The following is a 15,441-nucleotide window of genomic DNA, read 5'->3' as shown; positions in this document are numbered from 1 at the left end:
TCACCTTATTGTGTGACTGCCCTCACCGTCCACGTCCAGAGCCCTGTTCTTCTCGCAGATCTGAAACCCTGTGCCTGTTCAACACTGAGTCCCCACACTCCCCTCCTCTCAGGCCCCAGCGCCCACCCCTCTGATCCAGGGTCTTTGTTATTTACAACTTCTCACTGGCTATTGCTCTTGTTACAACTAGCTGACTGTAAAAAATGATCCTAACTTTTATTTATTTATTTGTTTTTAAATTTTTATTATTTTATTATTATTTTTTAAGATTTTATTTATTTACTTGACAGAGACATACACAGCAAGAGAGGGAACACAAGCAGGGGGAGTGGGAGAGGGAGAACCAGGCCTCAGGCTGAGCAGGGAGCCTGATATGGGGCTCGATCCCAGGACCCCGGGATCATGACCTGAGCCGAAGGCAGACACTCAACCATCTGAGCCACCCAGGCGCCCCTATTTATTTTTAAATTTTTAAAGAAAGATTTATTCATCAGGGAGAGAGACTGAGAAAGAGAGAGTAGGGTTGGGGTGGGGGTAGCGGGAGAGAGAGAATCCCCAAGCAGACTCCCCACTAAGCATGGAGCCCAACACCGGGCTCAATCCCACAACCCCGAGATCACGACATGAGCCGAAACCAAAAGTCAGACCTGACTGTGCCACCTAGGCACCCTGATCCTAACTTTTAAACCCACACTTATATGGTCTGTTATTCTACAACAAAGGAGACAAAACCTCAGTGGGGAAAAGACAGTCTCTTTAACTAATGGGGTTGGGAAAACCAGACCACTTTCTTACACCATACACGAAAATGAACTCGAAGTGGGTCAAAAACTTGAAAGTAAGACATGAAACCATCAAACTTCTCGGAAAAAAAAGGCAGGTGTTAAGCTCTCTGACATTGGTCTTAGCCTTATTTTTCTGGATCTGTCTCCTCAGGCAAGAGCAACAAAAGTGAAAACGAATGAGATTCCATTACACTCAAAAGCTTCTGCACAGCAAAGGGAACCATCAACAAAATGAAAAGGCCATCTAGTGCATGGGAGAAAAGACTTGTAAATAATATATCTGATAAGGGGTTGGTATCCAAAATATATAAAGAACTCCTACAACTTAACACCAACAACAAAAACCAAACAACCTGATTAAAAAATGGGCAGAAGACGTGAACAGACATTTCTCCCAAGAAGACATCCAGATGGCCAACAGACACATGAAAAGGTGCTCAACGTCACTCATCATCAGGGAAATGCAAATCAAAACCACAGTGAGATATCACCTCATACCTGTCAGAAGGGCTAGAATCAACAACACAAGAAATAACAAGTGTTGGTGAGCATGTGGAGAAGGGGAACCTCATGCATGGGAATTGGTACAGCCTCCATAGAAAACAGTAGGGGGGTTCCTAAAAAATTAAAAATAGAACAACCATATGATTCAGCAATCCCACTTCTCAGTGTTTGAGGAACACAAAAACATTCATTTGAAAAGATACATTCACCCCTATGTGCACGGCAGCATTATTTACAATAGCCAAGATATGGAAGCAACCTAACCGTCCAGTGATGAGGCATGGATAAAGAAGGGTGTGGTGCATGTGTATGGTGGAATATTACTCAGCCATAAAAGGGAATGAAGTCTTGCCATTTGTGACAACATGGATGGACCTAGAGGGTATTATGCTAAGTGAATTAAGCCAGAGAAAGACAAATACTATATGATGTCACTTATATGTGGACTCTATAAAATAAAACAGAAACAGACTCATAGAGAACAAACTGTTGGTTGCCAGAGGGGAGAGGGGTGGGGGGTGATGGGTGAAATAGGTGCGGGAGATTAAGAGGTACGAACTTCCAGTTATACAATAAATAAATCATGGGGGATATAATGTACAGCATAGGGAATGTAGTCATAATACTGTAATAACTTTATATGGTGGGGGCACCTGGGTGGCTCAGTTGGTTGAGCATCTGACTCTTGACTTTGGCTAAGGTCATGATCTCAGGGTCCTGGGATCGAGCCCCACATCAGGCTCCATGCTCAGCACAGAATCTGCTTGTCCCTCTCCCTCCCCCTCTGCTCCTCCCTTCGCTCATACTCTCTCAAATAAATAAATAAAATCTAAAAAAAAAAAAAAAAGACTTTATATGGTGGTAGATGTTAATAGTTCTGATCCAATTGTGGTGACTATTTTTTTTTTAAGATTTTTAAAATTCATTTGACAGAGAGACACTGCGAGAGAGGGAACACAGCAGGGGGAGTGGGAGAGGGAGAAGCAGGCCTCCCGCCGAGCAGGGAGCCTGATGCGGGGCTCAACCCCAGGACCCTGGGATCATGACCTGATCCGAAGGCAGATGCTCAACGACTGAGCCACCCAGGTGCCCCTGTGGTGACTGTTTCATCATGTATAAAAACATCAGATCACTATCATGTACATCTGAAGTTAATTTAATATTGTATGTGAACTATAATTCAGTAAAAATTATAACTATTTATTTTGAAATAGCTTTATACCCACAAAGAAATTACTAGAATAGTAGAGAGTTCCTGTGTAGTCTTCACTCAGCCTCTCCTAATGTTAGCATCTTACATAAACAGTACATTGACTGAAACCAGGAAATTAACATCAATACTATACCAGTAACTAATCTACAGACTTCATTCAAAAAATTTTTTAAAAGATTTTATTTATTTGAGAGAGAGAGCACAAGCAGGGGGAGCGGCAGGCAGAGGGAGAAGCAGACTCCCCGCTGAGCAGGGAGCCCGATGCAGGACTCAATCCCAGGACTCTGGGATCATGACCTGAGCCGAAGGCAGACGTGTAACGGACTGAGCCTCCCAGGCATCCCTCTTTATTCAAATTTAAGCAGTTTTGCCTCTCATGTCCTCTTTCTGGTCCAGAATTCAATCCAGAACCCCGAGTTGCATTTAGTCATCATGCTACCTTGGTCTCCTCTGGTCTGTGACAGATCTTCATTCTTTGGTCTTTCATAGTCTTGACACTCTAAGAGGTACTGGTCAGTTATGTTGTAGAAAGTCCCTCGACTTGAGTCTGCCTGGTGTTTACTCATGATTAGATTGAGATGGTGCCTCTGGGGGCAAGAATATCACAGAAATGATACTGTGTCCTTCTCAGTGTGGTGTATCAGGAGGCATGTGATGTCGGTATGTCTCATCGCTGGGGGGCATTGATTTTGACCACTTGGTTAAGGTCTTGTTGGCCAGGCATCCCCACTGTAAAGTCTTTCTTTTCCCTTTGTAATTAAGAGGCATCTTGTGTGTAGATACTTTGAGACTCTGCAAATATCCTGTTTTACATCCATTTTTTTTCACCCACTAACTTAATTATTGTTGTTGTCAATATTAATTTCCTCCCTTGCTTCCTTCTTTCCTGAAGCATCTATCTCACAGCTAACTTCATGCCAGGTAATACTTGTGCACATCCTAGTGATACGACGCAAGGACTTAAAAAAAAATCCCTTCTTTCAAACAAGTACTTGCAACCCAGAGAGAGAAGGCTAACTGGCTACCCACAAAGGGTAGAGAAGAAGCAGGGAATTCTTTTTTTTTTTTTAAAGATTTTATTTATTTATTTGACAGAGAGAGAGACAGCGAGAGCAGGAACACAAGCAGGGGGAGTGGGAGAGGGAGAAGCAGGCTTCCCACCGAGCAGGGAGCCCGATGTGGGACTCGATCCCAGGACCCTGGGATCATGACCTGAGCCGAAGGCAGACGCTTAACGACTGAGCCACCCAGGCACCCAAGAAGCAGGGAATTCTGCCTGACTTTGCATAGAGAGTCAGGTTCAAACGCCAAGTGTGGGAGCATAGTGGACCTCTCTTTTATATGGAAAATTACTTTTCTTCTGGCCTGTGGGTATATGGTTGTAAAGGTCTAAATACGAGCATGCTGAGCAGCTGATAAGAAATTGGATCAGAACTATCTGTGGCTGGAAGTCTTAGTTGAGCTGCACCAACTTCAGAAATAGGCCAGTGACTTTCTTTGGTGGCTTCATAATCAGTATTTTGTTGGATTTCCTTATTGTTTCTAATACAATTTAAGATGATTCTTTGGAGTTGTCTAGTTAGACAATCATATCTTTGGCAATATTAAAACTTCATCTTTTTCTTTTTCGTACTTGTACCTCATTTCTTGTTCTTGTCTTATTGCATTGGCTGGGGTCGCTAGTATTACATGAAATAATTGTTATGGTAATGGATATTCCTTGCCTCATTTCTGAATACGATGGACATGTTTGTAAATTTGGGATTGACATGTTTCTAAATTATGGCCTGTGGGCCAAAGCCAGCCCACCACCCATTTTTGTAAATCACATTTTATTGGAACACAGCCACGCCCATTCCTTTTGTCTGTGACTGCTTCAATGCCATATCAGCCCAGCTGACTAGTTGCACTGAGACCTTCTAGTCTGCAAAGCCTAAAATATTTATGTGAGGTTCTTTACAAAAGTATTTTGCCAACTCCTCTTCTAAAATTTCAACATTATCAAGTTATCAAGTTATCAAGTTGTTTATTTTTTAAATCTGATGCTTTGGGGTGATATTTCTCCCTTTTTCCACTGATAGATTTATTTTTTATTATTCCTGATACACAAAAGTGATATAATAGCATATCCTTACCTAATTTAAAAAGTAAAACACTACACATAGTTGGATGTACCTATATACCCTTAGCTGAATTTTCCTTTCTCCAGCTGAAAGGGAGCAATTATCCTGCATTTGTTTATAAATGAGTTTTTAGAGTTTCATAGTTTACCTCTTACATTTGGGTCTTTGAGCCATTTTGAGTTAATTTTTGGATATGGTGTGAGGTAGATGCTCAAATTTCATTCTTTTTTTTTTTTTTTTTTAAGATTTTGTTTATTTATTTGACAGAGAGAAAGACAGTCAGAGAGGGAACACAAGCAGGGGGAATGGGAGAGGGAGAAGCAGGCTCCCGCTGAGCAAGGAGCCCGATGCGGGACTCGATCCCAGGACCCTGGGATCATGACCTGAGTCAAAGGCAGGCGCTTAACCAACTGAGCCACCCACGTGTCCCCCAAATTTCATTCTTTTGTATGTGGATTTCCAGGTGTCCCAGCACCATTTATTTAAGACTGTTCATTCTTTGGGGCACCTGGGTGGCACAGTTGGTTAAGTGACCGACTCTTGGTTTTGGCTCAGGTTGTGACCTCAGGGTTGTGAGATCCAGCCCCACTTTGGGCTCTGTGCTCAGTGCAGAGTCTGCTTAAGATTCTCTCTCCCTCTTCTTCTGCCCTCCTTCCCCGTTCTCTCTCTCTAAAGAGATAAATAAATTTAAAAAAGAAGGCTGTTCATTCTTCATTGAATGGTCTTGACACCCTTGTAGAAAATCTATTGGTCATAGATGTATGGGTTTTCTAGATTCTCAATTCTACTCCACTGATTTATATGTCTATGTTTATGCCAGTACCACAGTATTTTGGTTAGTGTCAGTTTTGAAATCAGGAAATGTGAGTCCTCTAAATTTATTGTTCTATTTCAAGATTGTGTTGTTTATTCTGGGCCCTTTGCAGTTCCAAAAGAAATTGAGACTTGACTTTGCCAGTTCTGCAAAAAAGATCTTTGGGATTTTTATAGGGATTGCATTCAATCAGTAGATTGCTTCGGGTAGTATTGCCATATAGATGAGGTTTTTTGGGTAAAGATTTATTTATTTATTTATTTATCTATTTATTTGAGAGGGGGAGTGGGGTGAGGAGGAGCAGAGGGAGAAACACACTCCCTGCTGAACAGGGAGCCCAACATGGAGCTTGATTCCAGGACCCCAAGATCATGACCTGAGCCAAAGGCAGACACTTAACTGAGCCACCCAGGTGTCTATAGATGAGGGGTTTTTTTGTTCGTTTTGGTTTTTTTTAAAGATTTATTTATTTATTTATTTGAGAGAGAGAGAGAGCACATGAGAGGGGGGGAGGGTCAGAGGGAGAAGCAGACTCCCTGCTGAGCAGGGAGCCTGATGCGGGACTCGATCCCGGGACTCCAGGATCATGACCTGAGCCGAAGGCAGTCGCTTAACCAACTGAGCCACCCAGGCGCCCTATAGATGAGTTTTTATATATTTGCTGGTGTGTGGTTATCCCTGACTAATATATATTTGCTTTATGTGTTTTAAAATGTTCCGTGTTAGTTAGTGTTAATGAAATTACACTAATATTTCTTCCTGTGGCCTGCTCGTTTTGCTCAGAGTTAATTCTGAGATTCATTCATGTTGTGGTGCATTGTTCTAATTGCTTCATATTTGCTGCTGTGTAGTATTCCATTGTATGGCTTACCATACTTCTTTATAATTCTGCTGCTGATGGATGTTTACATTGGTTCCAATTTTTATAAAATTAAAAAAAAACTGGTTTCAATTTTATATTTATTTTTTATTTATAATATATGTATTATATATTATATATGCATTTTAAAAACTACAATCTCAGGGCGCCCTCCATCCCCCTCCCCCACCCCCTGGCTCGTGCTCTCTCTCTCAAATAAATAAAATCTTTTTTTAAAATATTTTATTTGTTTATTTGAGAGAGAGAGCATGAGCGGGGCGAGAGGCAGAGGGAGAGGAAGAAGCAGGCTCTCCGCTGAGCAGGGAGCCCCACGTGGGGTTCGATCCCAGGACCCCGAGATCATGACCTGAGCCAAAGGCAGATGCTTAACCGACTGAGCCACCCAGACATCCCAAATAAATAAAATCTAAAAAAAAAAAAATACAATCTCACTATGGACAAAGTTGTACAGGCCTTCACAGCCACCCTGCTACGGTGTTTATAAGATACATATCCAGCAGCAAGATTGTATCCAGCAGCGGGATTGTTGAGTCAAGGTTAGGAACATCTTCAACTTACTGGATACTGTCAAATTGTTCTCCGAGGGAGCAATTGATTCTCACTCTGGTTTTAGTAGGTTTTCTATCTCCTTCCCTACTGACTCATAACATCCTATTCTTTTAAAAAGATGCTAGATTTGCCAGTATTTTCTTAGCATTTTTGCCTCTGGGCACACCAGCGGGATGTCCTATTGTTTTTCCTCGGGTGTTGTTGTAGTTTGAGTACTATATTTTTATAAGCTGACATAGTTTATAAAAGATGCAAATCTTCTTTTCCTTGAAGAGTTGGCAAAACTCACTCATCTGAAAAACCACCTGGGAAGGTGCCTTGTATGGGAAATAGATCTTTGCCCATCATTTCAGTATTTCTGAAGATGATTCACTTTTTTGTGGCTTCGTTTTGATTTTGATATTTATTATCTCAGGTTCTTTCTATTTTATCACTTCATGCATTTAGTGGCATAAAGTTGTACATACGTGGTATATACCCATGCTTTAAAATGTCTCCCCTGCAAAAGGAGTTGGTCCCCCATCACCTCTACCGCTGTTTATTTGTATCTATGGTCTTTCTGTCAAAGGTCTGCCTCTTTCTATGGGTGTTTCCAAAGATCCCGCTTTTTATATTATTTTGTGTTGGTTGCTGCTGTAGTTCCCCATTTATTAATCTGATTTTCTTTTTAAAAAAAAGATTTATTTATTTTAGGGAGAGAGAGAGAGAGAGCTTGTGAGTGGGAGGAGGGGCAGAGGGAGAGGGAGAAGCAGACTCCTCGCTGAGCAGGGAGCCCTATGCGGGGCTCAATCCCGGGACCCCCGGATCATGACCTGAGCCAAAACCAAGAGTCAGAGGCTTAACTGACTGAGCCACCCAGGTGCCCCTAATTTCTGATTTTCTTAATATTTTCCCTAGAATTTCCTTGGGTTGGTCTTTTTTTTGTGGATGATTGAGGTGAAATCTTACCTAGTTTATTTTCAGTTATTTTCCTCATAAGTTTATATAAAGGCTATGTATTTCCCTCTGAGTCCTTCTTTGGCTGCTTATTCCATTTATATTCAGTGATCTCCCTCCCCCCATAAATGCATTTTAGACTTTAAATTGACCTCGGAGTACATTTTTGCTTTTCATTTGCAATGGGCTCATCATCCAGCCCTAAGTATCTTGTACTTTAGGTATGATTTACCTTTCACGCCTATTTAAATTCTCCCGACTCCGTGGACTTGAGGAACTACGGATCAACACTGATTCATAATTTTAATTGCGTTGGGGCTAGTGCGTGGAGTCTGAATGTTGTGCTCGCCTTTATGGCCCCACACAGGGTCTGGTTTTGTGATGGCTCCAAGTGTTTGGACACAATGTACATTCCTTGTTTGTTGGGTACACAGTCCTGTACGTATGGATCTGGTCCCGTTTGCCCTTGCGTTAATCGTCTCGAGATCCTGATTGTTTCGTCAGCTTGATCTTTGCATTCCTGAGTTAGGTTCCGTCCCCTGTATTGCTGTGGTTTGAGCTATTTCTTTCTTAGGGATGTTTTTGCTTTAAACAGTTTAAGGTGGTGGTGTTTCGGACACAGTGTGTATCGCCCTCCCACCCCACCCCACCCCCCCGGCCCCAGAGCCCTAGAACGCTTTGGCCCCTTGGTGATGGGCTTGGTGATGGCTCTGCTCTAGGCTCTGTCACTTCCAGCCTGGGGCTGCTCTGTGTGGGTGAGGGTGGCCATGGGCAGTTGGGAAATGGGCAAACTCGGCTCCGTGTCCTGTTTCCACCACTTACTGTCTGTGTGATCCTGGGTGAGGGACCTGAATTGTTTGAGCCTCAGTTTCCTTATCTGTCCACCAGTGCATTGTTGGATTAAATGAGACTCCATGAGCCGAGCATACAGTAAGTGCTCAATGAACAGGGGTGGATGCTATGGTATCCTGTGGTAAGGGCCAAGGCGACTGGAGATGCCATCTCGGTGATCATGTCTGTGGGTTGAGGCAATTCCTTAAGGTCCTCAGTTTCCCAGAAGTCTTCAGATCAATCCCTACCCACTGTCACCTACCACCAATCATAAGCATGAGCATCTCAAGGGCTGAGCCCCAAAGCTGAGGGTCAGACACATTAACTTTCCCTGAAGATCCTCCTTGTCCAGTTTCCAGTTAGGAGGGGAAGGTAGACCCTATTTAGACGCTTCTGCTTCAATGGCTCGGGAGACCAAGGAAGGGAAAAAAGAGATTCTTCCTTAGAGGGGTTTTGAGGGCTGGGTTCTTTGAGGGCAGAGCAGTCTTGGTCAAGTAAGACCTGCATGATTCAGGTAAGACCAGGTTTGGGTTAGAATCTGACTGTTCTGGGGGCACCTGGGTGGCTCAGTTGGTTAAGCATCTGCCTTCGGCTCAGGTCATGATCCCGGGGTCCTGGGAGCAAGCCCTACGTCGGGCTCCCTGCTCAGTGGGGAGTCTGCTTCTCCCTCTCCCTTTGCCCTCCCCCACTCGTGTTCTCTTGCTCGCTCACTCTCTCAAATGAATAAAAATCTTAAAAAAAAAAAAAAAATAACCTGACAGTCCTGTCCCTTTTGTCCCACAATCCGTTACTAAAAAGATCCCTCCTCCCTACTTGTCAGAGCTCAGGAGCTGCTCAGTGTCCCATGTGCTTCTTAATCTTTCTTCCTTTAAGGTCTGTCCTCCCCCCTCACCCCTCCTGCAGTGGGACAGGGACACCTCCCACACCACCTCCATCACCCCCCCCCAGCTCCCCTGATACACTTCACAATTAAAAAAAAAAAAGCTTATCTGTAATTAATTCTCACCTTCCTGGTTACTCTCATTTCTTGATTGTACTTAACCGATGATTTATCTACTTCTGGTGTTTTCAAAAAGTTTTTGAATAACCTCAAAACTGTCCAGAGTTAGATCCAACTTTTATCTTTTTATTTAGATTTATTCTGTTCTTCTCTAGTTAACTGAATTGAAAGCCTAGTTCATTTATTTCTTAAGCTCACTTATTTTTCAGAATTCCTTGTTTTCAGCGTGTTCGAGGCTGTACATGTTTCTCTGGGTACCCCTCTGTCCGCGTCCCACAGATTTCACGATGTAACATACTCACTGAATCAATCGCTCAGTTTCAAAGGCTTTGTAATTTTTATGTTGATTCCTTCTTTAACCTTTGCCTTATTTAGGAAAAGTGCTTTAAAATTTCCCACCATAGGCCCTTCTTGGGGAGGGCTAACTTTTTATCACAGAATCTACTCCTTGGGGCCAAGGTCTGGTTATCTTATCTACTATTGGTTTCTTGGGATTTGTGGAGATCGCCACTGCGGATCTGTAGAAATGTTTCCCGTTTGAGAACTCTGGGGGTAGGGGATATAGGATTTGATCAATCTATTTAACTAAGCTTATTCGTGGCACCTTTTATATATACTTTCTGCCTCCTGGATCTGATGGTTTCTCAAATGGGTGGCCCCACCCTTCCTAAGTGGGGCCCCTGGCCTCACTAAGACCTCCCTCTCTTGTCCCTGGAGCTTCTCTGTGACCGTGGGAGGGACTGCTCAACCCCTATCTAGCACCTGGGTCGGAGCAGGAAGAGACTCGGCTCCCGCTTCGTGCCCCAGCATCTGACTGGCTCGGCGTCTGGATCCACTCACCGGGTGACCTCCAGCTTGGGAAGAATAGCGGCTCCAACCCTGTGCTTCCCTCTGTGGACTCCGCTCCATCACCGACCCCCTTGGCCATGGAGGAGACTGACGAGGGCGTGAATCCCAGCCCCGCTTCAAACCCACTGTGTGACTCCATGGTGGCCGCCCCTCTGAGCTTTGGGTTCCTTACCTGTAGCTTGGGCTGATGACTCCCACACCTCAGAGAGGTGGCCCACGGCAGATGGCCAGCCACGGTCGCAATTATCACTGAGGACGTGAGGCGGCCCCTGGAGGACCAGAGCCTCGGTTCTGGGCTCCAATCCCACTATGGCCCCTCAGGCCCTGTGTGATCTCGGACAAGCAACACCACCTCTCTGGGCCTCTTTCCTTACCAGACTGTGTACACGACGGAACGAGAACGCATGAGCCCTGCAGGCGCCCGCCCGCCCTCCCCAGGGATGGACGGGGGCATGACAAATACTCCACCACCGGCCGGGGTCAGACGATCTTCCTTTAATACAAAGTCAATATATCTACATACGCAGAGGTGGGAAAACCACCCAGCTGCTTCCGTTTGAATGAACAGTGTTGAAAGCAAACGGCAGATCTGTTCTTGTACAAAGAGAAAAACTCACTTGCTCAGGGGTGGGGGGGGGAATCCCATCCTTCTGCTTCTGCCCCAAAACTGTCCCATAGTCCCAGGGGGAAAGGGTCCCTGATCCGAGCAGAACATGGCCTCTCTCTCCCGGAAGAAGCGGGACCCCCTGTTTTGTTCAGTCCTCCTCCTCGGGGGCGGGAGATTGGGGGGAGTTCAGGTGGCGGGGTTCGGGGTGGGGGTCACTGCCCTCTCCTCGGCGGTAGCACCCACACCAGTGGGTTTTTGAACCTGACGCTGGTGGGCCGGAGCCCCCTGTCCCCCCACCCCCACCGCCCCCCCCCCCGACCGGTCCCTGGTATGGTTCAGAATTAAAAAAGGAAAAAAAAAAAAAAAAAAAAAAAACAAAAAAAAAAAAAGGGAAGAAACCAGGAGCACAAGGGCCTCCTGTTCTTGAGCGAGGCACACCTTCCGAGGACGGTGACGGGAGGAAGCCAGGCCGCCCGGGGCGGGTCGCGGGCCCGCGCACCTGCCAACGCAACCGCCTCGCGAGAGCGTTCTCTGCGGTGAAACAATAGACTTGTCTGTGAACGGAACAGGAATAAGCAAAGTTCTTTTTAAATTTGTTGACTGGCGAGTTTTTTTTTTTTTTTTTTTTTTCCTTTTTCGGTTTGTTTCTTCTTTAAAAAAAAAAAATGAAAAAAAAAATACACTATTTAAAAAAAGAAATGTCACTGGATACAGTTACACAGAGTCTGAAAAGAAAGCTGAATTTTGCACCCCCGGCCCGGCGGCGCCCCGCAGGCTGCAGACCAGGAGGGCCCCCCCGGGGGGAGCGGGGGAGGACTGGGGCTCAAGCACACGGCCCTGCCCTCCTCTGGTTCCGGGGAGAAGCCCTGTTTGCTCACTGCCTCCCCCCCCCCCCCCAGGAATCTCTCGTTTGGAATTGGAAGGAAATGAGGAATGTGCCAAGTTTCGGAAGGCGGCGGCCGGTGCCAAGGAGGCTGCTGGGCCCTGCACGGGGGGCTCGGGGGGCCGCATTGCTCCTGGAGGCCGTGCAGACACGTGGCCGCTCCCTCCTCCCGCCCTGGCCGGGGGTCCAGGTCTCCGGGGGCCCACCCGGCAGGGGCAGAGGCATCCGGGGCCGGTGGAGTCTGGCCGGCGGCGACCATGGCTTTAGGTTGCATAGTGGTCAAAGCTCCCGAGGTACTCGAGCGCAGCCTGGTAACAGAACTGGTACTCATCCTGTGGGAGGGAGGGGGCGGGGGCTCGGTCAGGGCCTCCGTGCCCTGTGGCCTCCCGGGGCCCCCCATCGCCCTCAGGAGCCGGCCCGCTGCCTGGTTCTTACAGGGGCGGCGCCACACAGGCTGGGCTCTGGCCCCGGAACGGCCTCCCCTCTACCTGCCTGGAAGCACCCTCCCCCTGCAGCAGGGCCCTCAGGGCTGGGGGTCCGACTCCAGCTTTGCCTCCCCAGTGACGGAAAGGGACAGCCTTGAGGACACTTGGAATGCCCACCACATGATCCCAGGGAAGTCCCTTCTAGCTCTGGGCCTCACTTTCCCCATCTGGGGGCGGGGTGGATTTCCGGAACTCTGGCCCGTGTCAGGATCCTGGCTGAGCCATGAACTTGCTGTGACTTTGGAACTGGGACGGACGCCTCTCTGCCCACTCTGTGGGCTGCTTCTCGGCTCTGAATTTCACTCTACTCTTGGGTCAAAAGGTAGAACTAATCCCCTTCTAGCCCCAAACGGCTGTCGAAGAACTTCTGCCCGCGACAACCCGGAGTCGAGGTGGACTGCGCCCATCTCACAGAAGAGGAACCTGAGGCTCAGGGGGCAGAAGTGTGGGGCCTGGCAGCCGGGGCCCTGCACGCGGCTCTCACCTCCGTCTGCACCATGGCCGGCCTCTGGGTCCGCAGCATCTTCACCGTCTGGAAGATGTCCACCACGCCCTCATACCGCATGCGCTCCAGCACGATGCTGAGCGTGATGAAGACGCCCGTCCTGCCCACGCCGGCACTGTTGGGGCGAGCACAGCCGTTCAGCGCTGGGTGCTCCGGACAGCCCCCTGTGACTGCCCGACTCCTCAGGCACAAAGAGAGCCCAAACTCGCGAGCCTGGGGGAGGCTCGAGGCTGTGCTCGCTGGGCCTCAGTTGCCCCAGCTGGGCTTGAGGGACAGCTCACCTGCAGTGGACGGAGATGGGGCCGTCCTGGCCGAACTGTTCCTTGGTCTTGTGCACTTGGCCGATGAAGTCAATGAAGCCCTCCCCTGACTTTGGCACGCCCTGTTCCGGCCAGTCCGTGAACTGGAACTGCCGGACCGTCCGGGACTGGCCATCCTGGAATGAGACCAGCGGCGGTCATGGCTGGCTTCCCGCCCGGGCCGGCCTCCCGTCCCATCTTCCGTCTCCAGCCAACACCACCCTCCAGCGTTCCCCGTCCTCAGCCCCGTTTCCTGCCACCTGCCCTGGGGACTCGCTGTTTGTCAGCATCTAAGGGTGCCAACGCCACGCTCCTCCCCATCCACCAACCTCTGCATCCAGCAACGATGCCATCTTATATGCCACCACCCACCGCCCCCCAGTCCACACGTCCGGTGCCATCCGCCGCGGCCAAAGTGACATCCAACACCACCGTTGGCCACCATCCCGCGGGGCACCCGACACCTGCCCTTCTCAGTGCCATTCTCTGCCGCCATGCTCCTGCATCCTCCTCCACTCTACCATCCGGAGCTCCGCGCCATTCCATCACCTTCCACCCTTCACCACCCAACACCACGCTGTCGTCCACTGTCCACCCATTACTCACTCTCGTCTGTCACTTAAAAAGCACCAACCGACACCATCATCCCGCCTCTCACCACCCACGGCCGGTAACTAATCCGTGTCCACCAGCACCCACCTTCCACGGACTTTCTCCATCCCCCCTTCCCACTCCCCAGCAGTCCCAGTCAACACCGTCGCTCTCTGCCGGGCTCCAGCCATGGCGACCCAATGGCCCCATTTCCCGCAGTTCATCACTAGTAAGCCTTCACCCTCGCCATCTGTGGGCGCGGTCTTCCACGGACCTCCTCCATCCTTCCCTCACCCTCTGGGTTCCCAGTCATGCTCTCTCCACCCAAATGGTGCCATCCAGCGATACCCCCTCACCCCGACGGCCTCCATTCCCGCCTTCCTCGGTCTGGTACCATCAACAGCACGAGTAGCATTGGTCAACGAACGCTCGTCATTCTCTGCTACCCAAAGTCATTTTCCATGGATTTTCTCACCCGCCACGGGCCAAACGCTTGCCCTTCTCCCAGCTCCTCTTCCCCCGCCCGGGGCTGAGAACACCTCCCCCTTTGCCGACCTAGGGGACCACGTTCTGCGGGCATTCTCCACCCTCTGTCACCTGCATTCACTCTCCAATCCCGCCTGCCTCCAACCCGACACTGTCCATGCTTGTCTCCCTCTACCACGTCCACCAGCACCATCCACGGATTCTCCAGTCCCACGTCCAACCAATCCAACGGCACAGTCTTGCACCAGCCAAGCGCCACGACCAGCCACACTGGTGTTCATCGGGCTTCGCCACCCACTGGCAACGTCGTGACTGACCCGCCCCCTCTCCCACCTCAGAGTGATCCTTTGTCTTCCCACCGGGGAAGCCACCTGCCACTGCCAGTCTCCACCAGCTGCCGGCAGACCACCCCCTTCTCCACAGAATCCTCACCTGCCAACATCGCCTACCCTTCGTTCCCCTCTCCCCGCTATGTGCTGCGACCCAACCCCGCTATTCAAGACCCTCTTCCAGCCCACGGCTCCATGGCCCAGCCCCTGCACTCTCTGTCATGTCTCCCCCACCCCGCTTGCAGCGCTGCCACGCCGTCCTCCACACGGAACACCCCGCTCACGCCCTCTTACACCATCCCCTTGGACCTTGCTCCCTAGTGAGGGGTGCTGCACATGCTCCCGGGGGGACACTGTGGGATCAGCACCGGGACGCAGCGCTCTCGCCCACCTGTTTGGTGCTGGAGGGATTGGTCCACTTTGACAACCCAACCCCCAGTGCTTATTCCTACCCCCGGGTCTTTGCTTCTACCCCCAACTAGGGAAGCCCTGTCCAGATCATGAGGTTCTGAGCAGCAGGACCAGGATTCCAGAATCTCCCAGCGATCCCTCCCCACACTCACCCGGGCGTCCGTGACCTTGAACTCCCGCAGGATATACTGAGGCATGTTGTATTCCGCCATCGGATCCACCACAAAGTACTGGTAGCGGGCGGAGCGCTCAGCTGGCCAGTACTGGTGACATTTTTCCTGTGGAGGAGACGGCAGCTGCAGTCAGCCTGGCCTGAGTCCCGACCCCCGCCCTGGTCTGTGGCTCACCGGCCCCCCCCCCC

General features: G+C 49.1%; 1 protein-coding gene across 7 annotated transcripts in view; it reads right to left on the bottom strand.

Moving 5' to 3' along the window:
• Positions 1-11,724: 11,724 nt before the first annotated feature.
• PTPRS (protein tyrosine phosphatase receptor type S) overlaps positions 11,725-15,441 on the bottom strand; it is a 60,581-nt gene continuing 56,864 nt past the window's right edge. For all 7 annotated transcript variants that reach the window (XM_044916652.1, XM_044916714.1, XM_044916645.1 and 4 more), the window contains 4 exons: positions 15,233-15,358; positions 13,246-13,400; positions 12,944-13,079; positions 11,725-12,306 (listed from right to left, as the gene is read on the bottom strand). In XM_044916652.1, coding sequence (XP_044772587.1) covers positions 12,238-12,306; positions 12,944-13,079; positions 13,246-13,400; positions 15,233-15,358 — 486 coding nt within the window. In that variant the 3' untranslated portion in view covers positions 11,725-12,237. The remainder of the gene's footprint in view (positions 12,307-12,943; positions 13,080-13,245; positions 13,401-15,232; positions 15,359-15,441) is intronic.

The sequence above is a fragment of the Neomonachus schauinslandi genome, chromosome 1 (assembly GCF_002201575.2).
Source record: "Neomonachus schauinslandi chromosome 1, ASM220157v2, whole genome shotgun sequence".
In the NCBI taxonomy this organism is placed as follows: domain Eukaryota; kingdom Metazoa; phylum Chordata; class Mammalia; order Carnivora; family Phocidae; genus Neomonachus; species Neomonachus schauinslandi.
This window is presented reverse-complemented; position numbering and strand designations above follow the sequence as displayed.